Source organism: Brachyhypopomus gauderio, chromosome 4 (assembly GCF_052324685.1).
Source record: "Brachyhypopomus gauderio isolate BG-103 chromosome 4, BGAUD_0.2, whole genome shotgun sequence".
In the NCBI taxonomy this organism is placed as follows: Eukaryota; Metazoa; Chordata; class Actinopteri; order Gymnotiformes; family Hypopomidae; genus Brachyhypopomus; species Brachyhypopomus gauderio.
Genome location: NC_135214.1, coordinates 29,330,891 through 29,358,011, shown reverse-complemented (window position 1 = coordinate 29,358,011; position 27,121 = coordinate 29,330,891). Strand labels below are relative to the sequence as shown.

The following is a 27,121-nucleotide window of genomic DNA, read 5'->3' as shown; positions in this document are numbered from 1 at the left end:
TTTTCTGTCAGTGGATTCGTCTTTTCCCAAATATGGAATGATCCAAATAACCAGAGAGACAGTTGTTTTATACTAATCATACAAAATGGTTTTATTTTCCTAAAACATCGCGGGTTGAGACCATTTCGACAGTACATTAGAATAACCATTTAAGATCAAATGTATGTTACAGGTTGTGTAAAGAAGACCATTGATAACAACAGGTAACAATAATATGATGAACCATAGAAATCTACTTTTTTTGACTAGCACACCAACAAAACAGTCAACTAAGGACAGCAGAACGCCGATCACATACATAGTATACCTGCCAATGGATATACAACAATAGAATCTGTAGGATATTTCTGTTATTGTGTGGTATACCTCTTGTTAAAATCATGCAAATATGTAACAGTCCAAAAGTTCAAAAAGTCACCTTGTAAGCATAGAGTGGTTAGGCTAAGAGTGGTCAGTAAAGCTGTATTTTGTATTTTTCTTTTGACTCACATTCATTTACAAATCAGAGCCGTGCAGTCCATCCTGCTTGTCCCAGAGCACGGCCCGTCCAGTCTTTTTCTGATCTTTCCATGGTGTGGAGTTCAGGCGCTCCATCAGCACTGCTGTGTCCACAATGGCGTGGTCTCCTGTGTCATTAAGCCGGCTCACACCCACCTGCCTTGGCTTGTGATAGAGGTTGTTGTGTGGTAGGCAGCATGGCCCCTAGTCTCAGTTCCTCGGTGTAGTGAACAAAGACCGCTCATCCCCTTTGCTCAGGGCCAAGCCTGATATTTTGTATGGGGTGTGGCCAGGTGTGGGGACCGGGTTGTGTTTTCACAATGTGGTGCTGCGCGAGGGCCCGGTCTGACGCAGGTGAGAGGCCTTCGCCCGGCACACACCGTTTCCCGTTTGGATCCGTATCTTCTCTCCAACTGCGTCAGTTCTGAAATCCGATCTCTGCACTCACTTTGGAAGAGGAACCCCGTATACATTCGCGTGTCCTGCTGTGACTGTTGGGAGGTAATGATGTGCTAAATGATGACGCTGGATGGTGATTGCACCAGCACTGTGCATGTAGATGATCACTACAGAACTGTGCATTGACACTTAATAGGAAGCCCACAGTCTGGTGCCATAAACGCCCCAGTCAGAACAGGAACCTTGAGGCGACGGTTCAGAGTCTCGAGCTGAAAGGTGCTGTTGGATCGCATTTCTGCTGCTTGTGCTCTTTTTGGGTAATTTTCTGTTGTAACGGACCATTCTCTTGGCCAAACGACTAGTCGCAGAGCTGTCTGGGCCTCAGAGGTTCGTTTGTGCAGTATACAGGATGTGCTGTATGGATGCTGGATCTGACGGAGCTGTTTGTGCTGGATTAACTGGCTCCTGTGCTTTGATTTTCATCCAAATCTTTGCAAATATTTAAAGAAATATTTAAATATGTTTTTTAAAACATCAATGTGCTCTTGTGCTCTCTAAATGTGACTTAGGGCTTTTTTTAAACGATATCTTTGTCCTTTCCCTCTCTCCACCATCGTTGGCTCCGCCCCCTAGACGGTAGTGACGGACAGGAGGGGGTTGTACACCCTGCTCCCGTCCGGGGAGCGAGACCCGTGCGCCAGCAGCTCCTGGATGGTGATCCAGTTGTCCAGGATGCGTCGGCTACGCTTCTTGGAGCTCCGCCTCTGACTCAGCTCGGGGGCGGAGCCTGGGCCCTGGGCCACCTCCGATAGGCCGTCCCTCCCGGGCTCCTGGGCGCGGTCGCGCAGGCAGTCGAGGCGGCACTGCATCATGAACTCACGTCGGCGCCGCTGCTCGCGGGCCCGGAGCAGCTGCTGCTTGCGCTCCTCCTTGCTCCAGTACCGACCCATCTTCATCTCGCTGACGGCGTCGTCGTCCGTGGTCATGCCGCTCCGCTCCTCGCTGATCTTCATGGCGCGGGCCTTGAGCAGACGGTCGCGGACAGGCCGCTTGGCAACGTAGCGGGTCCCGTCGCTGCGGATTTTCACCTTCCACTCCATGCGGGGCGAGGGGGGCGCGAGGGGGAGGGGCAGGTCCAGCGAGCGCCTCGCCGGGCTGGGGCGGGACGCGGGGCCGGCCCGGCCGCCGGTGCCGCTCTCCCCCTCCACGCACCTCTCGGCCGAGGGCTCCAGGAATGAGGAGCCCAGCTGCATGCAGCTCTGGTAGCGCTCGGGCGGAGCCCGGTTGGGGTGGCGCCGTCGGGTGAAGTACGGGCTGGACTCGGCGCTGTGGCCGCCCGCCCTTTCGTGCGCGCCCTCCGCCCTCGAACTCCCGCCCTGCGAAGAGCCGTCGGCCAGGGCCCGGACGGTCCCCTCCCGGGTCAGAGAGCGGAACTTGGGGTTGACGGTGGTGCTCGTCTGGAACTTCTTGTAGCTGCCGGGTGAGAAGGAGGACCCGAGGCTAGCGCGGCCCCTCTCGCTCCAGCTGGGGCGGTCTCTGGACCTCCCCTGCAGGGGGGACAAGCACTCCTCCATCTGGGCGTTGGGTGAGAGGTGGTCGCTCATCAGAGGCGTGCTCCTACAGCTCTCGCCCCCGGTGTTGTAGGCGCTGCTGGTGTCCTTGTCCGATCGCTCCCTCTCCGGGAGCTCTTTGATATCAGACAGCTCGTGCAGCGGTGACCCCTGCAGGTCGGAGGAGCCCCTCCCCGACGCCTCCTCATCCAGCAGCCACGCTTTCAAGCAGCGCTCCCTCAGCTGCTGCATCTTCTGCGCCCGCAGAATGTTCCGGCATTTGAACTCGAGATGCCTCAGCTCCTCCTCCAACAGCGCCATCTCGTGCGGAGTCAGGCTTTCGTTGCGGTTCCGATCCGGAGCCGCCGCCCTCTCACCGCGCTCCTCCCCCTCCCCTTCTCGCTCCTCCCCTTCCTCCGCCCCTCGCCCGGCCCCGCCCTGCTTCGCCTTCCTCTCGTAGCCGCACTTGATCTCCAGCAGCTCCCGGTACCGCTCGCACTCCTCCTCGGTCAAGCCCGGCATCATCATGGCGCCGACCGGGTCGTGCAGGTAGCCTCCGCCCACCGCCCCGACGTCCAGCGAGTCCGTGCTGAGGTGGAGCTCGCGGAGGTGGAGCAGCGGCGAGGGCGTGTCCCCGCCCCCTCCTCCGCCGCTCCTGCCGGGCCGGAACTTGCGCAGGCTGTGCGGTGTGTTGGTGGCGTTGGTGGTGCAGGCGCTGGTCTGCTCGTCGGCCGCCAGGAGGTCGTGCTCCGACGACTCCTCGTTGCGCGTGCTCTCGTCCGTGCGGCCCACGCCGCTGTCCAGTTCCTGGCTGTTGCTGAGGGCCGGCGCCTCCGTCTGCAGCGACGGCTCCTCGGGGAGGCCCACCTGGGACCTCCGATGGCGGAGGAGGCACAGACTGGGCAAGTGGGAGGTGCTGAGACTGTCCACGTCCATGCCCACTGGTAGCTCAAAGTCCAGGTCCTCAGGGTCCATGTTTGTGTCCTCCTAAATGTTATAGTTCATTTCATACAAATAGCAGGAGACCACAGGGGAGTCCATTGATTCAGGTACATATATTATTTTAGATATGATGATGCCATTGTTTTGGAGAAAGAGAGGGGAAAAGCACTGTTAATCAGAAGGCTGTTACTGGGCAACAGATGTAACACGATTAGTGTTGTTGCAGCTCGCTGTGCACATGCAATACAACATTTGAACACTAGATGGCAGTATAAATATACAGTGCTAAAGATGTGACTGCAGTCGTCTACACATGGAAAACATAAACAGATTACTTTGTTTACTAAATACTCAAGCTAACACAGACATTAGAAATCATATATTTCTCCTGAAATCCTCATGGAAAACAACATTTTTAATATTAGTATTCGTCAGCCTGCATGTTCTCATAGTAAATGGGTGTCTTGGTTGACTTGTACCCATGACCGTTTTTGCCAAGGATTGTTAAGATCATCCGAATGGTTCCTTTGAATCGTGAGGAAAGAGGCATCGATTTTCTCGCCCTGACAAGTCTCGAGCCTTTGCTCCCTCTCCTGATCTCCTCTTGATTTAGTAAGCCTTTAATCTTTAATCTCTGGCTTTTTCCTTCTTCTCTGCACACCCCACCACAGCCCCATCCAGAAACAGCCCCCACCATCATTAATCACTTGTCCTTTTGTCTGGCTGGAGATGATACAACCAGAGAGACCTGCTGCTACAGGACTGCTGCTACAGGACTGCTGCTACAGGACTTCTGCTGCAGGACTTCTGCTGCAGGACTTCTGCTGCAGGACTGCTACTACAGGACTGCTACTACAGGACTGTTGCTACAGGACTGCTACTACAGGACTTCTGCTGCAGGACTTCTGCTGCAGGACTGCTACTACAGGACTGCTGCTACAGGACTTCTGCTACAGGACTTCTGCTGCAGGACTTCTGCTACAGGACTGTTGCTACAGGACTTCTGCTACAGGACTGTTGCTACAGGACTTCTGCTACAGGACTTCTGCTACAGGACTGCTGCTACAGGACTGCTGCTACAGGACTGTTGCTACAGGACTGCTGCTACAGGACTTCTGCTACAGGACTGCTGCTACAGGACTGCTACTACAGGACTGCTGCTACAGGACTTCTGCTACAGGACTGCTGCTACAGAACTTCTGCTACAGGACTGCTGCTACAGGACTGCTGCTGCAGGACTGCTGCTGCAGGACTGCTGCTACAGGACTGCTGCTACAGGACTGTTGCTACAGGACTGCTGCTACAGGACTGCTGCTACAGGACTTCTGCTGCAGGACTTCTGCTACAGGACTGTTGCTACAGGACTTCTGCTACAGGACTTCTGCTACAGGACTGCTGCTACAGGACTGTTGCTACAGGACTGCTGCTACAGGACTGCTGCTACAGGACTTCTGCTACAGGACTTCTGCTACAGGACTGCTGCTACAGGACTGCTGCTACAGGACTTCTGCTACAGGACTGCTGCTACAGGACTTCTGCTACAGGACTGCTGCTACAGGACTGCTACTACAGGACTGCTACTACAGGACTTCTGCTACAGGACTGCTGCTACAGGACTGCTGCTACAGGACTTCTGCTACAGGACTGCTGCTACAGGACTTCTGCTACAGGACTTCTGCTACAGGACTGCTGCTACAGGACTGCTGCTACAGGACTGCTGCTACAGGACTGCTGCTACAGGACTTCTGCTACAGGACTGTTGCTACAGGACTGCTGCTACAGGACTTCTGCTACAGGACTTCTGCTACAGGACTGCTGCTACAGGACTTCTGCTACAGGACTGCTGCTACAGGACTGCTGCTACAGGACTGCTGCTACAGGACTTCTGCTACAGGACTGTTGCTACAGGACTGCTGCTACAGGACTGCTGCTACAGGACTTCTGCTACAGGACTTCTGCTACAGGACTGCTGCTACAGGACTTCTGCTACAGGACTGCTGCTACAGGACTGCTGCTACAGGACTTCTGCTACAGGACTTCTGCTACAGGACTGCTGCTACAGGACTTCTGCTACAGGACTTCTGCTACAGGACTTCTGCTACAGGACTGCTGCTACAGGACTTCTGCTACAGGACTGCTGCTACAGGACTGCTGCTACAGGACTTCTGCTACAGGACTGCTGCTACAGGACTGCTACTACAGGACTGCTACTACAGGACTTCTGCTACAGGACTGCTGCTACAGGACTGCTGCTGCAGGACTGCTGCTACAGGACTTCTGCTACAGGACTTCTGCTACAGGACTGCTGCTACAGGACTGCTGCTACAGGACTGCTGCTGCAGGACTGCTGCTGCTCTCCTGTCGCTCAGATCTTGCACTTTGCCTCAAATTACCTCATTGTTTTATTCATTCGGCCTGAATTATGGTCATGATTTATATGGAACTGTTAGATGTTCTACTGGCATATGCGATTTTCACTGTACCTTAACAACTGCTTTGCTGCTATGGCCTTATTTCTCTCGACTAAATGCCCAACTTGAGGGCCATTGACCTGACGTTTTGCTTGGGTTTGTGTTATGTGATATACCTTTGCTTTGTACAGCAAGAAACCTGTCTAAGTTTAGTAACAATACAATGGTGGTTACATTAGATTTTGTGTTATAAACACAAGATTTTCTCATTTGACGATAAATATCATTTTTTAGAAGACACTTTAACTTAGCAGTGTGAACAAGGTTGCATCTTTGAAACTGCAAAAGGGCTGACTGAGGATAAAAGCTTAGTTCTCCCTCAGTGTGCTCTAGTGTGTCCTGCTTCCCCCATAGCCTGCATCAATCTTCCCCACCCCCACCTTCAGCCCACTCTGCCTGTCTTTGTAATAGCACTTCATCCAGTCTCTTCTGTAAACCTGCACTTTTCCATATCTCTCTCTCTCTCTCTCTCTCTCTCTCTCTCTCTCTCCCTCTCTCTCTCTGGTTTTCTTCCTTTTCTCCTTATGAACCAGCGTTAATGGAACTGCCGCAAATGCTTGACAGGCGTTGCTAAGAGTGATCACATGATTCGGGCTTGACCGATGTGAGCATTCAATTTCCCTCTGTCGGCAAAATAATCCATTAATTTGGGGATCTGTTGTCACTGGGGATGAAGTATATGCATTAGCTATGCTCGTGTCTTTAATAGCTTGCTGCTGCGTTGGGATGTGTGTTTACTCTGATTCCAGCTCCATCTCCGTGTTTACCTCTATCTCTGGTCTGGCCAGCAGTAGTGAGAAGTTGATGCTGTCTTCTCTGCTGAGGATGGCCACTGCCTCCTCTCTGTTCTGTACATCCACCCCATTGATCTGAGAGAAACCAGATTGTGTGTAAGGCAAGGCAAGTTTATTTCTATGCAACGTGACACACACTGGCAATTCAAAGTGCTCCCCATAGACTAATAGTAGAGGATTTTACATAATGTAGAGAATTTTAACAGAGACATGTGAACTGCCTGGTTCCTAAATTTATCAAATAGACAGTTGACGATTACACACAACAATGCAACAGTGTGACACTTTCAAGTTGTCAACTCACCAACTTCACGAGTCTAATTGTGTTTATAAATAGACACTTGCATTTAGCGCCAGTGTCCTAGAATCCTAAGACTCAGTCAATCCCGCACTTTTCTGTGTGCGATGAATATTTCGAACAGCTTTGAACATCAAATGCTGTCCACCTTAGTTTGAACTGTGAACTCACCTTAGTTTAAACTGTGAAATCCTGTGTACTTACCTGTAGGATTCGGTCACCTTTCCGTATGCGTCCGTCCTTGGCCGCTATACTGTTAGGATTGACCTGTAAAAAGAAGGAAACTTGAAAGGTGATGACGTTGCCAACGGTATGACCTTTGACCCCATGCCATGCCTGCTCCCGGGTTGCGCTGACCTCCCCTACGTAGATGCCCTGGTCCTCCTCGTCATCAGTCCGGTAGCACACGGTCAGCCCCAGCTTGTCCTGCTGACTGGATTTGTAAAGCTCTACTTCCTACCAGAGAGGGAGAACCCACAGATGAGCACAGCCCAAACACGCCGGCCCAAACCAGCACAGGAAGAACAGAACAGCCGCCCCAGTAAAACACCACAACTAAAACTACAAATTGCTGACAGACTATCAGAGCCGAGTATCTGCTAGCCATTTTGTCTGGTGAAAGCCCGAGAGTGAAAGGTTTAAGTTTGTGGTGGTTTCGGAATCCGAACCTCGTACTCCAGCTCGTCCTGACGGTCCACTTCATGGTTGACCACGTCGAGGTAGTCATTCTCTAGGGTGCAGCTGTAAAAACACTTCCTTAGCACAGTAATCCACTTAAATCTGCCCAAGCACAAGGTCAAATCAGTGCTATAGCTCAATTTACCTTCCTACAAGAAACATATCCTACTAGCTATTACTGGTTCGGTTTAAAGCTCTGTCCAGACGTGAACAGAATTCCCACTGGGTGTGAGTAAAAAGTCACAAAAAAGGCTGTTGAAACCAGCTGTGTGTGTGCGTGTGCTAAGTGTGCTGATCTTTAAAGCCTGACCTGATCGATAGCAGTAGTGTTTGGCACTGCTTAGCTAAGGCACTCACAGCTCATTCAGCAGGTAGGGTTGGACCAGCGGGGCCAGCGGCGGAGACGGAGGAGGCTTGGGAGAGTCGCTACCGGAGCAAGGCCCGCCGGCCGCTCCCAGAAAGTTCTGGAAGCTGATGTCAGTCTGGGTGGAGTTGTCCACGCAGTCGGTGATGGCCATGAGTCTGGCGGTGCCCGCGATGGTACCTGCTCTCCTCCTGTGGCCCTTTCGCACCACTTGAAGCAGCAGAGGATCATGGGTGTGTCCGTCCTTGTCTTGGGATAGATGAGGTGTTTTCCTGCCTTTCAGCTGTTGGTGATTACGGAAAGAAAACAAAGGAGAAAAGTTTGGAATAGTTGGTTTAATCTCAAGTCTTGTTCGCAACATTGTCCAACATTAGCCCTACACTGTTGTATTACACACGTTAAGAGATGCGCATAGCACCACATGCTCACAACTTTTTTGAATGTGAGCAATTGTGCATTGTATCACATTTCAAGGTGATTTCAAAGTAAGCAGAATGAATGGTATACTTAAACCTTTACTTCAGCATCAATGGGTCGCAGAGTGTTGCCTTTCTGTTGAAACAGAGAAACCACTGTTAGTGTTTCAGATACAGGGAAACGTGACACAATATGTCATGGATGTATTTTACGGTTTCTTGAGTAAATACAACCACAGAACAGACTGACGCTGGGTTTGTCTGACCAAAGACATCATAAGGTTGTTGTTCCTGCACCACCCATACAAAGTTCTGCTCCACGCATCTCCAGACCTCCCACTGTCATAATGAATTCATTTTTTTCTTCTTAATTTTCCACCACATTGACTCTTTGACGAGTCGTTATCTTTCCGCAGGGAGGGGGGCGAATACTCAGCCCCACGGGTCGCTGCTGGTCCGATCGGACAGGGCGATTTATTCCGCAGCCTGCGATCGATGCGGGTGTAATCCCACCACCGCCCTCCGTGACCCCGGGCACCTTCCTGCGATCCGGCTCCTCTCTGGTACTGACCTCCGGAGACCGGAGCTCATCTCTGAACTATCGTTATGGTGTTTGACTCGGTGCCTTTCACTGTCTAAATGAAAGAGCAATCAGTTTATTTTCGTGGTGTGTGTGTAGGACTATCGATCGTGTGGGTGGGTTTGATTAAAAGGCGGTGGCTTGCTTGCGCCTGGCGACACGATGTGGGGGACTCTGGCGGATATAAGATTTACACCATAGGTTTCTGATATGCATTGCCTCGATACTCTAAAGTGGATAAAGTGGACCTGACTACCCAGGGCCCCAGTAGGGAGAGGGGCCCATTTTGCTCATGTGCCTCGTTTACTGGCATTTATAGGGGCCCACTGACATTGGGAGTGTACAGGGCCCAGAATTTGCTGCAACGATCTTGCTCATATGAAGAGGTCATTGACAATTTTAGTTCTTCTCTTGAAAAGGTATTTGTTACCTTCTGTCTAACAAAATAGTGTTTGTGACATCAACTCCCCGAAATTCATTCAGATAAAATTTTGGAATTCATAGCACATCTACATTGAAAATGAAAGAAATTTAATTACAATACAGAGGATAAGTACTGCATCGTGTGAACTTAATTGTGATTCTGTTCCATGGCAATGTGAATGCAATAGACATTGTAATAAATTAAAAGCACATTAGCAAACCAATTAGTGTGATACGGTTAATGACTGGCCTTAATTATTTGTACCTTTGTGGAATCACATGGAACGCCTTTGATTCAGCAAAAATATACACACAAGGTCACCAGAACCATCTAAGGCTGGTTGTTGTAAAGCAAAATGTACTCGAGAGTATTTGAGACTGCTCATGTATATGTAGACACCCTCCGAAATATCAACAAGGCCACAATCACTATAGTGACAGAAGAGTATACTGTAGAGCCCCAGTGTGAACATATATATGAACTAGTCAGTGTTTATAGTTCATTCACTAGTGCCTTGGGCGAGAGTGCAAAAAAACAGTGCAGTGGTGATTCAAATTTATTTTGCACAATTAAATTGGCCACGGTGTTGTGCGGAGGGCCAGACTGCTTATCAACACAGGACCAGCAGACAGCAATTACATCTCTTTATCTTCTAATGCACCTCTGTTGACCTTTGCCTTTTATGTTTGGCCCTGTGGAATAATTGCATTTCTGTAGAAGCCGCCTCCGCTAAACACAAATGCTACCCCCCCACCCCCCACCACCCCGTTTCTAAATCAGAACTAGAGGGTTCAATTGCTGTATTACATATTATGTGTAAATTCGATTATTTCAGTTATTTCTACAGATATGCAGTGTCATGGCATCATACTTGTCGTGACTGGTGGCTCTCATTAATAAAAAGTTGGTTGTCAGGTTAGAATCACTTTGTATTAAAACATTTTTTCATTTTTCTGTATTTCCAATTCTATCACTACTCGCCACTTCTTGACCCAATTAAATACATCACTGTGAATGCCACGCACGTCTTTTTCTAAAGGTTGTTGTGTTAAGTAGGTCGTTTTTAATAGAAGACCATTTTTTACATTCGTCCTGTCAACTATTACTTCTTATTCTGTTCTTCAGGACTATACTCTCTCTCTCTCTCTCTCTCTCTCTCTCTCTTTCACCTTAACCTCCATTAATCGGCAGGTTCCATCAGCACTTCTGTGCCGTGTCTGTTCTTGAGACACGTGAACCTGCCAATCTGCTCTTTATTTAAGCGTCTGAAGCCCAGGTGGGCCGGGCCAGCGAGACCTTGTGTTGGAGAAGGAAGGAGGGCCCAAGGAAAGGTTACTGCTACCCAAATGTCAATGTGAATCATTCCCCCTGTTTCCTCTCTTTTTTTAGTCCACAGGGCTCTGGTGCTGGAGACTCTATCCTGGCGTTCACACGTGCCCAAGGGAAGAGTCTCCTGCAGGGTCCGCAGTAAATATTTCTCTCTAAGTTGAACATGTTTGCTTCCTGCACTTTGTAAAACGTGTGTGTACGAGTTGGGGTGGATGGGTGGGGGTGTGCACGGGTGGATGTTCACTACCGAGCCTCTGTCTGAGCGCTATGGTGCGAAAGACATACAGGTCTTGCTTAATTACCACAGTTGCCGTGGCAACCGCATCCCTGGGAGACGCATTTGACAGAATTTGTTGTTGGGGAAGGGAGGAGAGGGGGAGAGAGAGAGGGAGAGGGAGAGGAGGAGAGAGAGAGGGACGGAGAGAGGGAGAAGAGAGAGGAGAGAGAGAGAGAGAGAGAGAGAGAGAGAGAGAGAGAGGGAGGGATTGAGAGACATAGAGAGACAGAGAGAGAGAGACAGAGAGGGAGAGAGAAAGGGATAGAAAGACAGAGAGGGAGAGAGAGATGGAGAGAGGGAGGGAGACCCACCAGACATGGAAGGGGTGGGTAGCAGGAAGGATTAGCTAAAGTAACAGCATATTTACAGCATATTTACAGACACGTTTTGAAGCAGCTCAGCATTCAACCTCCATTGAAGGGATTTGGGTGGGGACAAGCTCATGTAATGCTCGCCACCGGCTTAGCAGCAATTAGCTGAGTTTATTACCGCCTGAGGATGGCTCGGCTAAACGAATGAGGTCCGCCTCGTCATCAGCTACGGCGACCTGGCGTCACTGCTGGGGGCGCCTGGGAAATAATGCCACAGAGTGCTAAAAGGTCGTGCCTATGCCAATAACGCTGAAGCCCTGACTCCACTGGAGCATGTCAGCTTCTGGAGCTCCTCATCACTGTATACCACAGGGTGTCAGGAAGAAGAGCAAACACCACTCACATAAAACAAGAGAGAGAGAGAGAGAGAGAGAGAGAGAGAAGTGAGTGATCTCCATGTAGTGTGTGCTCACCAGCTTGTGTCACTGATGGATATCAGTAGAGGAAATGAAAAGGGGAGAAGCTAGAAATGTCTCTGTCTCCCTGAGCGCTGTGGCTTGTCGTGCCTTGTGCACCCCTTCGTAATGGAGCTGCACGTAATGGATCCCGAGCCCGAAGAATTACGAGGCCGTCTACCACGGCATACAGCACAGCTGATTTATTAAAGCATTTAGTGCTAGAAAAAAAATGTTTGCTTTGTCTGTCAGATTGTGTGTTGTGTTTGTTTTTCACACCCGATCAAGCTGGCGAAATTGTGTCAAGTAAAAGACCTGATATGACCGGCCCGGTGAGTGCTGTGTCCGTGGATCCGGGCTGGAATGGAAGCGTGACTAGACACGTGAAAATGAGACACCAAGGAAACAACCCAGGACACGCCCACGAGACGCGGCGAGACATCACTCTCTCACTCTCACATCAGAGCAGTATTACGACACTTCTGCCCTTCCAAACGCGCCCGCGCACTCTTACCGCTTGGCTGGCGAGAGTTAAGGGGTCTCCGAGCCCCTCTTCCTGGCATTTTAAGTGGGCTCACCCACTGAGGGTCCAACGTTTCAGGGGTAAAGAAGCTAGTTAGAGAGCCGAAGCCCCTGGAGCCCTCTGGGCAGTGTGGAGAGAGGGGGGAGGTTAGATGAGAAGCTCTTGAAATTGCACCAAGATTGCCGAGATCAAGAAGCAGATCCCTCTCAAATTACATCCAGCACGACCTATTCCACCAGAACACCCAGGTCTGGCGAAGAGTGCAAATTGCTCCTTCAAAAGAAACCTCCAAATCAGAGAACTCGCGCAGTGCCAAAACAACTCGCTTCAAAGTGCAAAGTGCGCGGCTCTCCGGTTACCTGTTCGAAACACATATTTTAGACTAGAGTGGAAGACTTTACAGAGGTAAGAAAACGATGTGTGGAAAAATGAAAGCAGTATGTGAAAAAAGCACCCTTTTTTGTAGAGGAACATTTGATAAGCATGTTCATTCTTAGCCCTTAACATCTGTCTAATCCTAGTGTGATGGGAATGTCTAAGTGTTTCAGTTTGGCATATCAAGGCTAGAAGACATGGCAGTTAGAACCCAAGGAGAAGCCCAGGGGAGAAACCCAATCAAGCCCAGAAGATGTAACACCTAGGGACTGGAGCTTGTGTGGAACCAACCACAGCATCATCAACCTGCTTCACCTGCTTTTTAAGGTTCCTTTTGGAATAAGCTTCCCTTGAGAAGCTCAATCGAGTGGATTTCACACTCCTCGACCTCAGAACCAGGACGTGGTGACACAGCGGCGTGTGGCGTGCGTGCGCTCTCACCTGGAACATGATCCTGTATTGCTCCTCAGGACGGTTCACCACGCACATGTTGCAGCCCATCCTGGCTCCAGGTCAAAGGTCAGCCCTCCCTCCCGTGCACGTCGGTTCCAAACGGAAAAAACGGAAACAGCGACGGGGCTTGGCGCCCCCGTGGTCCAATTACAGAGATGACACTCTGAGGTCCAAGGATAAGAGTCCACTTCCCATTAAAGGGGGGGGGGGGGGGGGGGGGGGGGGGGTTCCGCCTTCGGGGTGCTGCTCCTCTCTCGAGCGCAGGGCCACAAGGCAGGAAACGACAACGCTCCCAGAGACGACCGACAGCGAGTCGATCGGTTGTCTCGGCGTACAAAAGTAGTGGCTTTAATGTGCACGAGTTTCACTTCACGGCACAAGTTGCATTTACGATGTGCTTACGTACTCTTGTGTTGTATTACAATCTACAGCATGTCAGCACGGCAGATGACGGAATAGCAGATTCTTGTTTTCTTGAAATGAAGTCTTGATGTTGAATTATACATTCACAGCAATATAAAAGAGATTGCGGCTGTGCATTCTGCATGCAGATGTCTGGAGCCCCTTGTGAATTCGCTTGGTTACAAGGCTTCATAATCAAACGATTTAATTAAAAAAAGGAGGCACAGAGACAGTGAGTAATATATGTTTAGCACCCAGTCCCCCAGTGAGATTACTCCTTCCCACTCCTACTTATGGTACCATTGTGCTATTATTAGCAAACGCATTGCCCTCCCTCATGCATTGTATTTCTTTCACATATTCATGCATGGTGCTTTATGGCAGGTTGTCTAAGGTTGTCTCAATCCTCCTGCAAGCTCTCAGTGGAATAGTGGAGTACCTGTTGAGTACACCTTCATTCTTCTAGCCCAGCAAGAATAAAATGCACAGATACACTGGCTGGTTTGGGGACTTGTGGGGGTTTTTTTTTTTTGGACCGTTGCATCAAAATAGAAGCACGTACACGCGTATTTTCCATAAGCGTATTTGTCAGCGCTCATCTTCTCTCTCGTTAACCTTCCTTCAAAACATGAATAAGTTCTTAATCACTTCTCCGCCGCAAGTGGGAAGGAGTCTTTATCTCCACCCTGCGAGGTCCTCAGATGATGCGTCCTGTCATTCGCCGATGGCGTCAGATCCGCTCTCCTCGCTCTTAACCGTGCTGCGCATGCCAGAGTCTGCGTGACTGACTGCACCTGTCAGAGCGCGTCTGAACCCGTCTCCCAACGCTCCCCTCCCTCCCCGGCCGCTTCTCTCTCGCTCCCTCCCCCTCTCCGTCTATCTATCTATCTCCCCCCCTCTCTCTCTGCCCCTATCCGCACCGCGCCGAGACGAACTCCTAACAAGCTTCCAACATCGAGTGCGTTACGCCGTCCGGCATGTGATCGTTTTTCAGAAAGCATGATTCGACGAGGCGGGTTGAGGAAGAACAACGTGATGGGTGTCCGGATGAGAGGCGGTTACGGTTACGGTTTCCTGGTGAACGAACGAGGTGCAGGCGGCGGGAGTGGATATTCCGTCAGGTGCTTACAAATCCGGGTCCGGGGCCAAAGGCGCCAGCGTTTCCCCATGAGCGAGACAGCCGGCTGCTTCCAAGAAAACCACGAAAGCCACCCGGCAAAGACGCTCCACCTTTCCTTTCTGTCCTCCCCTTCTCCACCCGGTGGGGATCTGGGACGTAATCCAGTTTAGCCGTGTCTTTCAGGCGATCTGAGCATAGCGGCTCTCGCCAGAGCCCGGTGCTGAGACGGTCCGGCAGTAATCCACACAACAGTCCCCTCAGGCTACACTGGAGCACCAGCGGCCGCACGCGTGTGTGTGTGTGCGTGTGTGTGTGTGTGTTGGGGGTGGTGCGCGTGTGCGGGGACGGAGGCAGGCAGGGCTGCTCAGCGATAGAAAGTGAGAGGATGTGGACCACTGCACGCGCCCGACACCTTCTCTACAACACCAGCTCCCTCTCTCCTCCTGCACACCGCAGCACGAGCCAATACCAGCCCCTCGCCCAGATCTCTCCCTCCCTCTCTCCCTCCCTCCTATATCTTTTTGCCATCCCCTCGTTTACCGCTCTCTCCCTCCCTCCCTCCCTCCCTCCCTTACTCTCTCACCCTCCTTCTCTTACTTCCTCCATCTTTCTGCTATCCCTTCATTTACTGCTCTCTCTCTCTCTCTCTCACCTCCTCCTACATCTTTTTGCTATCCCCTCATTTACTGCTTGCTCTATCCTCACACACACACACACACACACACACACACACACACACACTCCTCCGCTCTTCCTCTCCCACTCTATCCATCACCTGTGCATCAGCTCAACACTCCCAACTCTTTGTTGCTTCCTGTGTGCCAGAATGTGATGTCAGCTCCTGGGACACTGGAATATGTATCACGCATCTAGTTTATCACCACACGTACCAGACCTGCAGACTCACCCATGCCAAAGACAGCAACTAATGAACCTCTCTACCCAGACACAAATGAAATAACACAAATGCACGCTTGCATATTTTTATATCGGCCCGAAAAGCTGCACTGATGGCAAATGAGTAACACATTGTAGCACCAGATGTGGGAACAGCTAGCGTCCCTCACCTCGGCGATAAACAGGGGTATTATTCACCCAGACCTTCAGCGCAAAACCTGCACCCTGTCACACACATGGCAGCCTGTACAGTGGCACTAAATTAGATGTGATGGTGTCCCGGTGTGAAATGCAGATAACTTGTTATCTCCCTCCACCTCTCTGCCCCACGGCACTCTGGGTAGTCCCACGCACATCGTCTTCCCCGGCCAGCCGCGGCATCTCTGCGCGGGGGACTCTGATTATCACGCTAAGCCTGCGACGTGCTCTCTCTCTCTCTCTCTCCCTCAGTCGCTTTCTCTCTCCCTCAGTCGCTCTCTCTCTCCCTCGCCTCTATCTTGTTCATCTCATCTTATCTCCGGTGTTCTCACCGGCGCTGCCTCCTTTGATATGAAACATCACAGTATATTGATTTTTCTGATATTCCTCGACTTTATAGTGCCATAAATTCGCTATAATTTTGTTCATTTTCACAGCTTTCACGGTGCAGTTTGTGAGATTGTTGGGTGGCCGGTTTGTTGAGGGGGTTTTGTTTGTTTTTTCGGTGGTGGTATTTGATATGGGTTGCTGGAACTTTCCATGACAGTTAAATTCTCTGCAGCAATGTAAAAATATACAGATCATTAAAGTGAAAGCAGGTTCTGTTCCACAGCCTTATCAGTGTTTTGTTTTAAACAGCTATTTATATATTACATTATGATTCGCATCATGTTCGATTGCAGTAAAAAAAGAGACAAAAGACATTGTGTGTGCGTGTGTGTGTGTGTGTGTGTGTGCATGTGTGTGTGCGTGTGTGTGTGTGTGTTCATCCTGTATATGGGTGTATATAGCTGTAACCATATAGCTTCAACCTGCTGTCATACCTGGAACGTAACCTAGCTATGTCAGAAGCACCCTTCCCAACATACACTCCTCCTGCATCCTCGGTTGCTCTGACAACAGCAGAAATTGTTCTAGCGCAGGAGTGCATAGGACAGGAATACTGCGATTTAAACGGAAAGACATTAGTGCCATTCTTACCGCACATGGTTAGTGCACAGGGCCCTTTTGGCATGAAAACCAAGAATCCTGCAATAAGAAAGCATTGGTTTAAAAGAATTGATTTTATGCACTGAAATGTGCAGGTAATATATGGGTAATATATGTATATCCGAATGTACTGCTAATTAATCAAAAAGCACTTGCCTAATTCACACTGTGCTGCTGCTGTAGTCTTTTATGAGAAAATTACAAGCCAGACTTGTATCACTACTACCATGAATAAAACATGTGCCAAGAGGACACTAAACACAGGCTCACGAACACACACACACACACACACACACACACACACACACACACACACACACACACACACACACACACACACACCATGTGTAAAAAGGTGACTTGGTAGGTCAGAATGCTTGGTGGCTCAATAGGCTGAGGTAAATCACCTTCCCTCAGTCTTTGCCCACTGACTAGCATTAGCATTCGTCAAGCCCCATAACCTTACTGCCTATTACAGTGAAGAGTACCCCACATTAACCTGGAGCTCTGCTGGCAGGCCTCGCAGCACAGATGGCCAGTAATCATCCAATCACATAACTTTGCCTCTCCATTTTACGAACCTGTGGCCTGATGTAACAACACTTTGGCTCTATATGCAAATCTGTTCCTGAAAACTTGGACGTATTAAACCGTTTTTAACCAATCACACGCGAGCATTGGCTCCTGCGATACCTTTGATTTGAGGAGGCAAAATGCAGAGGCTGGAATGAGAAGACCAAAGGTGAAGATTTGGCTTGCTTTGGAAAGATGGTGGAAGGCTGTAGGTGGCCAGCACAAAAGCCTGACGCGCTCCCTGGCAAAGGCGCTCACCGAAACATGCCGCCGTTCCCTCCCACAGCACCCCGCAGAATGCCACGCGGCAAATTATAATTTAATGTTGGCTCCTGGTGCTGAACTGCGTGGTGATGGAGATGGAGGAAGATGGGCCAATCACGGAGGACGATCAAGACACATGCGGGGCCAACTCCCCGCCCCCTCCCCTCCTCCCCCCCACCTTAGTAGCGGCCTTGGCCGTATTTCCACGGGCCTTCCTCGAGGGCATTTGTGCACCTTGATTAAAGCGTAATTGGCAGCGGAGGTGGGTGTATTAATGGGCGTTAGGGCGCATGAAGTTCCAGAGTGACTGTGGCACACGGGGAGGCCGACATGAATTTTAACAATGCGCTCATTACTAATTTATTGCTCCATGGGAGAGAGAGCGTGTGGAAGTCAGAGCCGGAGCCGAGCAGAGGGGAAAGAGTGCATGTAACAGATGTCCTCACAAGGCTCTCTGCATCCAGAGGCTTTTGGGTGGGGGGGGGGGGGGGGGGGGGGTTTCTCGTCAGTTTGTTTACTGTGTGTACCATCGACCTCGGCGCGACCTTGAGCGCTTTGTGCGAACTTTCCTCGTAGTCTTTGAGCTCTACGGCGCCTTCATGCATAAGAGATGCAATTGTTTTCAGCTCGATTGGTTCGTATTCAGCGCCGAGCCTGTGCACCGAAATTCAGCGCTCGCAAAAATGGTCCCTTAAGGCACTTAAGAGCGTCTGGCTTTCACTGAGTCAACCAGAACGCACCACATGTGCATGAACACAAGCACATACACCACATTTACTCTACAGGTTCCATTAGTCAAAACTGTGTTATTCTCCTCCGGCTGTAGGTGTCGATCCTGAAACGCCTCGACCCGCCATTAAAGGGGGGGGGGGGGGGGCAGAGTGACTGAGGGACAGAGGGAGTGAGGGGAAGGAAAGAGGGCAGAACAGAAGGAGGGAGACAGGGAGAGAGGGCAAGAGGGGTCATGAGCGCAGGGCACGTCTTCACTGGAGACCCTTAATAAACGCTGCCGCGAAGCATCTGACACCATGAGATTTGACAAGCAATTACGGGCGCGAAAGCAACAATGCCTCCAGCAGAGTGGCTCTCAGATGGACCCGGAGAGATGGCAGTTACTGACGTATGAGAGTGGGGTGATCAGAAGGTTGACGCAGGCGGGGTCTCCAGATAAAAGGAGATGGCGCTAAAACGAGTGCAAGGTTGTGGATTAAGTCCCGCAGGCTCGAAAGGAGATGCCTGACCTCTCCTTCCAATTACCCGAAGTGGAGAAACACCACACAAAACTCTCCACTATGACAAATTGACCAATTGTTTCATATTTTTCTTCATGGCCCAGAGTATAAGGCAGCAGATATTAGTCTACGGCTTGGGTAATACATGGGTCTTGTTTTTTTTCCCACACATGCATAATGTAAAATGTAAAAAGGTTTTTTTTTTTACAGTGTCCCAAGACAATTATTTTGAAGGCCCAATCCTGACAGCGACACATGAAGATTCTTTCTGACTGAAGGTCGGGGGCTAAATTTTGTTTTTTCACATTTTAAAATTTGCAGAATTCATTTCTGAAAGGTTCTACATGTTTGCCAGAGAAGGACATACTGCCAAGGAACATTCATTAGCTAATGCAAATCTGTCACCCTGCAAGCAACAAGAACGTATGCCCTACGGGGAAAAAAAACGGAGCCAGCAATTCAAATGGTAAAATAACTGGGATTTTTTTTTTTTTTTTTTTTTGCTCAATCTACCAAAGAGGCAGGGAGCAATGGACTATGGGTGAACCTTAAAGAGCCAGGCTCTCCAGCTAAAGAGTGGGGATTTATCAGGGCACCTGGCACTACATTTACCAAGCCAAACAAACAGTGAATGCCAAAGTGAACAAAAATTGGATTTTGCATTCAAATTACACGTTAGAAGAGATGAATGAATTTGAGATAGAGAAACAAACGTCAAGTAAATGAGGAAACAGATGAATTTAAAAAATCCTACACAGATATATCTAATTGATTTTCTGGACGGATGGGCGCGGCCGATATGTGCATATCTGAACAGATTGTTGTTTAATCAGAATGAAAGAGCGCTCTGTCATTTATCCAGCACCAACAGACTGTGTTTCTGTGTGCAAAATCAGCTCTTTGTGGTCTGGAAATAAATTTGAAATTGCTGAACAGAAAGTAGCAGCACACACTCCTAGAACATATTAGTCCCCCAGCGTTCCACACATAACTCAATATCCTGACATAAGTCTTCTCCAGTATGATTTACGACCCAGGAAGTGGCCAGTTGGGTTGGAAGAAGATCTTTAAGAGGTCACCAGCCTGTACAGCAGAGATAGCACTTTACTACCAGTTATTCCATAGCATATGGAAAACCTCGAGTGGGGAATTTGTACATATTGACAACAGTTCCTTACATCTGCCAATTAAACCCAGTCCAACTGACAGACCATGTGCAAGAGACTGACAGACAAAATAAGACCAAAGATCTTTACCGTTTGGGGGAAGGGGAACACCAGTGAAGAATCAAAGAGGAAAAGGAGTGTCCAATGGAGGAGAAGGAGGGGTGAGGGTGGGGGAGGGGAGGAGGGAGAAGGGTGGAGAAATTAAAGTGTAATTGTGGTACTGTGGCCTGAGGGACAGGTTGCTGTTTATTTCCCGCCTGGAGGACGCTATTAGGTGTAGAATACAGCACTGTGCAAATCATTTTTTTAAAAATCACCTGACATTTGCAGAAATTGTATGACAGGAATACATAGCAAGTCATAAGAATTCTAAACCACCTTACCAACTGAAACCTAAATCTAATTAGAATATTTAATATTATTCTATTACATTTTAGTATTAGTTTATTTGGACTAGTTTCATATTTTTTCTTAGGATAGGTAGGCTATAGTCTTCTACAAGACAACTTGCTCTACCATTGTATGGTCAGATACAGCATTTATATTATCCTTCTCAAATCAGCCAAGAGCCCTTCAACCACGATATTATCCCCGCTCGTGCACAGCGCACCGCGACCCTCTTCCCTGAAGAACGAGCCATCATCCGCTGGCCGGGGGCCTTAAACCGTGTCCTCGGTGCAAGGACAACAGGGGGGCGCTATCTAATTACCCGGCAGATCTCCACCGCACATTTGTATGCCGTAAACATACCTCGACGACACGCCGCCCTCAATCGTAATTAATATTTTACGAATCTGTCGATGAGTGGTAGCCATTAGCGCTGAGCTAGGCATCTCGGTCGCGTGTGCGAGGATCTGAGCGGAGACGCCAGCACGGGGAGAAGCTGAAGGCTGAGGCCTCATTCATCACGCGCCGCGCCTGTTTCATGTGGGTCTCTGTGGGGGAGGGAGAGAGAGAGTCTTGCTGCTGGGACGGTTCAAAACCCCAGGTGTATAAACAGGCGGAGCTGGGAGTAATGGTTCGGGATAGACAATCGTGCACCTCGGAGATCCAGACTCTGCAAGGCAATGGTGACACCACGCTAGTAGAAGTGTCACTGCAGGCTCTCCACCCTGGACTGGCGCTGCGATATTCACCAAACGGGAAATTCTAGAAGATTCCACATACTGAATTTCTAATGCATCCAACCGAATGTGTCAATAACTGATAACTGGCAAGAATCCCAACTGGTTTTACCCCGATATTGGAGCAATTCTGTTGAATCCAGTTGAAACCAATGAAAGCCATTAGCGGCCAATTCCATGTATATTCGAGTAGGTTGCACTGCATGAGTCCATTTGGAATTTCCCCAGGAGGTCTGATCTTAGACATCAGCACTGCACCATATGCATAGCATTTAGCGCAACTAGAACATTTGGGGTTTCTCTATATAGGCCTACTTAGTTTCATAAAGAGAAACATGCGCTATTATTCTTGTATATGCAGCTGAGGCCAGAATTGCACATGTGTTTCTACGTCTTAGTTCCTGAAGATAACGAAGCTTCCAGAGTATGACAGACAGCAGCCGTGTCACTCACAGTGTCTAAATATAGATAGATGTTGCAATGTCATATGAACAATTACCATGGAAACACGTGTCACCGTATCCCACATTGGTATGCCACTTTGCACTGCTTCGTATTATCTCGGAGATTTGGTGTGCTGCTGTTTTCCACATCAAAATGCCACTGGAAACGATGAAGTTATGAATATATACACATTACACATACATCATCAGCTAAATGGGAGAGGCAGAGTGCACCCTGCTGCATATAAACACGATGTTTTTTTGGGATCAAACCTACCACCCAGTACCACATAACCACGTGAATATGAAAGTAGCTATTCCCAAACGACATCTGTGCATGTTGCATTAGGGGGGTCGGTGGTAATTCAGTGCAGCACGTGTGTACACAAACAAAGCAAATGCAAAAACATAGACAATGGCTGAATATTAAAGCCCAGGATAAAGTGTTGATTTCTGCAACTAGTTTGCTCGTTCAGATAAATATTGCACTGATGGGGGATCGTGTCCAAAAATCTTTTGATTCCTCGTTCCCAATTAGGTCCGGTTCCCTTTGTGAGGAATTCTGATGTGTTTTTTTGCAAGCAAGATACGCAGAACTAAACAAAGCGGACAGTGTGGTGGTCATAATGGTAATATATTGTTGCTTGACCACGAACAGAAGAAAAGATGAAGGTGGATAAATAAGTGTAACACGAGCCAGCTACATCCCTACGTTGTTGAACTTCAAGGCATTCCAGCACCTATTGGCTGTTCGGGGCTGGACAGTTTGGCGACGTCTGAACTCAATCAAGGTTGGTTGAACCTGCATTTCATTTATTACTTTTCTGTTGCTCCGAAACAAACAGATGTTTGCAGTTGTTCATCCGGCATGGAAGGGATATTTGACCGCGGATAAGGTATCTGAAACTTGAATCATTGGCTTCACTTCCGGGTTGGACATCATAGCTTTCTGTGTCGCTAAAACCTGGTAAGAGAAGCACTCAAAATCACTGCAGCTCCATACGGACAGTGCGGCCAAGACACGTCTAATGTTTTAAATATGTACTAGCATTTACACCAGTCTCCTTATGCTGGAGGACTCCGAACGCCTTAGACTCGAAATAGTTTCATTAAGTTAAAAGTGAATCGCTAAAACAAAATAGTTTCAAAGAGCAGCCAACAGCAAGCAAATTATTTCCTGTGCTAGATTCGATCTAAAAAAAAAAAACCCAATATATTTGTAGGCTGCTGAACTTGGGTTTCTTGAAATGCGTCAGAGAAAGACTACATAGTCAATCCACATCCTAAATAACTCCAAAGCTCCATTTAGAGTCCCTTGTGGGTCATCCTGGTTAATAATGTTCAGTTATGTTTTTAAACGGTTTAAGGACTGAATCAGTGCAGTGTGTGTGTGTGATCTGAATAACACTGAATAAAGCAATACAAAGCTTTGTTTTATTGGCATAATCCATAATACAAGTTGCAACAAGCTAGTTTCACAGACCTTCGATATTCTACAAGTGATAAACACCAAAAATCTGAAATCTGTTCAATGTTCCTTTCTTAGGCCCTGTGTGGGACGCACGGCACTCTGTTGGCTTTGCCATGGAGCCGTTCGGGAGGCAGGAGTTCCTATTGTTTCTTGCGGAGGGCTGTATCGTACCCACCGCCCAGCAAGGCCTGGAGCAGGTGTGGCAGCTCCTGGTTCTGTGTCTGCTGTGCCGGATCGCCTGCAGACTCGGTGACTTTGTTTTCACCCTCACTGGACCTTTCACGCTCCATACGCATGTAACCTGACAGTCCAGTCCAAAATCATATCAATTGTAGAAACTATTACCTTTCATACATTTGCATGTGCCTGTACTACATAAATATTTATTAATTAAATGGTGACATCCTGATGTCTACTCATATGCGACTACATTTGGCTTGACACGGTCAGCTAACAGTATTTTCCTAACTGACAGGTCTCCCGGCTCATGTAAAGCACCTGTGCTCACTGGCAGGAGGCCTCTATGGACTCTACGTATTCTTTGGGCTGCACATGGTGTGGGTGATTGCCCTCACCCTTGTCTCCTTCCTCATCCTCTTCCTATGTAAAAGGTCCAACAGCCGAGGAGTCTTCCTCTCACTTGGTATCCTCGTCTACATGTTAATGGGGTCTGTACCTCCTAGACCGTACATCTGCTGAAGGGTGTCGTTTCACGTGTGAATTCATGATCTTCGTGATCATGACTTTGGATGAATGCTGGCCAACGTTTTTCCGTTCTCTCACAGGGAGCTCCACATGATAGATGCGGAAACCTGGCATAAGATGAGAGGTACGCAACACCTGCACTAGTTGGAAAAGACACGTGTACTTAATGGACTGGAGTTTTTATAAAGTCATAACTTTTTCCATTTAAGACAAAGCCATGCTCCATAAAACGTCTGTTAAGATTTTTAGCTGTTTTGTGAGTTCAGGCTCTCAGATGGTTGTAGCCATGAAGGCCATCTCGCTGGCCTTTGACCTCGACAGAGGCGTGGTGTCCTCCTTTCCCACGATGCCAGAGTTTCTGGGCTACATCTGCTTTGTGGGAACGGTCATCTTCGGCCCATGGATTAGCTTCTCCAGCTACAGAGACGCTATCGACGGTCGTAAAATGGTAATCGCTCTTTCACCTATGTCGTTTAAAAAGTTCGGGATGCGTTGTGGGCACAAGTCTAAGGGTACTCGTGTTCCAGAGTGCTCGCAGGTCTGGAGATGTACCGAAAAGTGAGTCAATCCCCCTTTCTTTGCAGAACGCTGCCTGGTTCAGGAAGATGGCTCTGAGCTTTGTGAAGAGTCAGCTCTGCCTCGTCATATCCACCTGCATCGCTCCGTATCTCTTCCCGTACTTCATCCCCATCTACGCTGACGGGCTACCTCACAGGTCAGTTTTGTGTGGAAGCACAAGGTGCAAAAGACATTTCAAGGACATTTGTGGCATTATCTTTTTTTCTCTTTTTTAAGTATGTCTTATTTTCGCGCTGTCTTCTGTTTAACATCAGATGGCTTCACGCCTATGAGAACGCGGTGTCCTTTCACTTCAGTAACTATTTTGTTAGCTATCTGAGTGAGACGACCGTAGTTATGGCTGGGGCTGGATTTTCAGAGGACAAAGACAACCTCAAATGGTCAGTGAAAAAGACTTCCCTCATACCTCCCCCACCGTAAAATGCATTACTGTTGAATGCTGGTAATGAACTGCAATTAGAGTACTGCATATAGCTGGTCCCGTACACCATCATAAACCTCACCAGAAAACGCTCTGACCAAATATTAATCTCCTGTTCTGTGAGTGCCCTTACAAATCTCCATGGCTTCTGACAATGTTTGCTCGTTTTGAAATGGGTGAATAATTAATCATCACAAGGACAATTTATATTGTTTAAATAAAAAAGTAAGTTATATTTCTGGGATATGATAACATCTTTGTATACCCTGTTTTGCCGTTAAAACAACCTCGGCATCTTTGTATGTGTATGTAGGGATATAACAGTGGCCAGGCCTCTTAGTGTTGAGCTACCTAGATCCATGGTGGAAGTGGTCACCTCCTGGAACCGGCCCATGTCTCGCTGGCTGAACAGATGTAAGTGCTTTGATAAGTGCTGCTACATGGAATATATTCTCCTCTTATTCACTTGTTCGTTATAGGTGATCCATATAACCCGAATCCCTTTGCTATATGATTCGTAGACACTTTAGAAAGAGACATTTCGTAAATGTGCATTTTATGTCTTGATTGCACAGATGTCTTCAAGAGTGCACTCAAACTGGGCACGTTTCCTGCTATATTGGTGACCTACACAGCTAGCGCTCTACTACATGTGAGTTTGAACTAAAGAATTGTTTCAATAATTAAGTTTGCACAGAAAAGATACATTTCCAGTTACCTAAATACATATGCCTTATCAAATAAAGCCTATATATTTAGGTAACTGGAAATGCCTTTTCATGCTGTAAAACTGATAGTATAGTCAGGTGATTTCTGTGCTTAATTTACCAGAAAGAAAGTGAATGTTAGACAAAGGCAATATTTGAGAGTCATGATTTGCCTTACATGAGATTGCTATGCACATCTAGAGCCATCTAGTGGTGGATTTGAGAAGAGTGATTTGAAAATGTAAAAAAAAAGCAAATTAGAAACGTAAAAATCTATCAAATCTCTCTATCAGATTGTATGATTTATAAGGAATCAACACTAAAGTATTTGTACACCCTTTGTATTTGTCTGCAGGGTCTGAGTTTCCACCTGGGAGCAGTGTTGCTTTCTTTGGGCTTCATCACTTATGTTGAACATGGTAAAAGGTCTAGTGAGCTCCTCTCACCTGTCTCTGATGCAGAGCATGGCAGTCTCCTGGCCTGACTGCTTTTTGTGTCTTCTCCAGTTCTTAGGAAGCGACTGGCAACCATCTTCAGTGCCTGCATTCTGTCAAAGTGCTGTCCAAATGACTGCCAGCATCAAAACAAAAAGGTTGATGGCTGTTGAGATATCCTGACTTTTCTCTGGGTAATTATGGGAGGTGTGGGTGGACTGCCAACGGCGTGGCCAGGGGACAGGATGAAAGGCTTTAAGAGATAGATTCTGGGGTTACTGAGTTTCCGGCTACCTATATGAAAGGTACAATTGAGCTTACATCAGTACTGGTGTGTGTGTGTGTGTGTGTGTGTGTGTTGTATGGAGCCTTTCAAATGAAAATGACCAGCCAGTATTTCTTTTTCTCACTTCACAATGGGTGTGTGTGTGTGTGTGTGTGTGTGTGTGTGTGTGCGCGCGCGCGCTCTAGGCTCTGTGGGTGTACGGGATTAATCTCTTCTTCAGCGCATTGTCCATTTTTCACCTCACATATCTCGGCTCTCTCTTCGATCTGGACGCTGACGATGACAAGGTTCTGTCTTATTGTTCATTACCATTTGCCTTTAGGGTGGAAATAAGAAGAGTTACTGTACAGTCCAGCATAGCTTACTAAAATAATTTCCAAGCTGGCCTGTTATTTCAGCACGATAATTAATGGAAGATAAAAATGGAGTGATACCAGTCCACTGAGAAATACTGTGTAGACCAAGGTGTTCTACTTGCACTCAAAGACTTGCCTGTGTTTGTTTTTTAGGGTTATATGGCCAGTCACACCATTCAGAAATGGTCAGAACTGAACTGGGCCAGCCACTGGGTGACTGTGGGGTGCTGGGTCTTCTACTGGCTGATTTAAAGACGCCTGTGAAAATGCTAGTCAAGGTGAGAACGTGTTTCGTACCAGGGCGGGAGCTCTGGCCGACTGCCAGAAGAGTAAAAGTGGATCTGCTTTTTCAAGGTTATTGAGTTGCAGAGATGCCATCGACTGTTTTATTCTGAGTCTTCATTCTTGCTTCACTTTGGAGATATGAGACAACTGAAAATACTGGTATATTTTATTACAACAAGTACCTTTTATATAGTAACAAATAGGTGGTGTAAAGCTATTTATTGTTTTCAAATAAAATGTGACACAATTTGCAAGTTGTGGGCTTGTGATTTTGTGTGTGGAGCACACATAAAAACATAGTACATTAACTTGAATACAGCACAAGATGTGG

The 27,121-nt window shown here is 48.2% G+C and overlaps 2 protein-coding genes across 6 annotated transcripts; one reads left to right on the top strand and one right to left on the bottom strand.

Moving 5' to 3' along the window:
* Nucleotides 1-15: 15 nt before the first annotated feature.
* pdzd4 (PDZ domain containing 4) lies at nt 16-22,443 on the bottom strand. Of its 3 annotated transcripts, none has more exons than XM_077003642.1 (8): nt 22,367-22,443; nt 8,508-8,546; nt 7,988-8,277; nt 7,621-7,693; nt 7,310-7,408; nt 7,157-7,219; nt 6,628-6,729; nt 16-3,434 (listed from the first exon to the last, which is right to left on the bottom strand). In XM_077003642.1, the coding sequence occupies exons 3-8, from the start codon at nt 8,146-8,148 to the stop codon at nt 1,527-1,529; spliced, it is 2,406 nt and encodes an 801-aa protein (XP_076859757.1). In that variant the 5' UTR covers nt 8,149-8,277; nt 8,508-8,546; nt 22,367-22,443; the 3' UTR covers nt 16-1,526. The 3 variants fall into 3 exon arrangements, with proteins under 3 accessions (XP_076859757.1, XP_076859755.1, XP_076859756.1); XM_077003640.1 differs by lacking the exon at nt 22,367-22,443 and adding an exon at nt 13,126-13,338; XM_077003641.1 differs by lacking the exon at nt 22,367-22,443 and adding an exon at nt 13,126-13,338 and having other exon boundaries at nt 8,514-8,546.
* Nucleotides 22,122-27,034, top strand: porcnl (porcupine O-acyltransferase like). Of its 3 annotated transcripts, XM_077003648.1 has the most exons (14): nt 22,375-22,513; nt 23,093-23,266; nt 23,493-23,685; nt 23,803-23,846; nt 23,989-24,170; nt 24,307-24,437; nt 24,556-24,681; nt 25,036-25,136; nt 25,298-25,374; nt 25,785-25,848; nt 25,936-26,021; nt 26,335-26,436; nt 26,659-26,783; nt 26,860-27,034. In XM_077003648.1, the coding sequence occupies exons 2-13, from the start codon at nt 23,131-23,133 to the stop codon at nt 26,755-26,757; spliced, it is 1,341 nt and encodes a 446-aa protein (XP_076859763.1). In that variant the 5' UTR covers nt 22,375-22,513; nt 23,093-23,130; the 3' UTR covers nt 26,758-26,783; nt 26,860-27,034. The 3 variants fall into 3 exon arrangements, with proteins under 3 accessions (XP_076859761.1, XP_076859763.1, XP_076859760.1); XM_077003646.1 differs by lacking the exon at nt 22,375-22,513 and adding an exon at nt 22,122-22,337 and having other exon boundaries at nt 26,659-27,034; XM_077003645.1 differs by having other exon boundaries at nt 26,659-27,033.
* The last annotated feature ends 87 nt before the right edge of the window (nt 27,035-27,121 follow it).

What these genes read in the sequence shown, in the direction of transcription:
- pdzd4 (XM_077003640.1), bottom strand. Translation starts at nt 13,185, where the DNA reads ATGGGCTGCAACATGTGCGTGGTGAACCGTCCTGAGGAGCAATACAGG. An exon ending in AATACAGGATCATGTTCCAG is followed by an intron (nt 8,547 to 13,125) that starts GTGAGAGCGCAC and finishes CTGTTTCAACAG; the next exon opens with AAAGGCAACACTCTGCGACC. An exon ending in AGGGCATCTACGTAGGGGAG is followed by an intron (nt 7,220 to 7,309) that starts GTCAGCGCAACC and finishes TTCTTTTTACAG; the next exon opens with GTCAATCCTAACAGTATAGC.
- porcnl (XM_077003646.1), top strand. Translation starts at nt 23,131, where the DNA reads ATGGAGCCGTTCGGGAGGCAGGAGTTCCTATTGTTTCTTGCGGAGGGC. An exon ending in CTATCGACGGTCGTAAAATG is followed by an intron (nt 24,171 to 24,306) that starts GTAATCGCTCTT and finishes CTTTCTTTGCAG; the next exon opens with AACGCTGCCTGGTTCAGGAA. An exon ending in CATCACTTATGTTGAACATG is followed by an intron (nt 25,849 to 25,935) that starts GTAAAAGGTCTA and finishes TGTCTTCTCCAG; the next exon opens with TTCTTAGGAAGCGACTGGCA.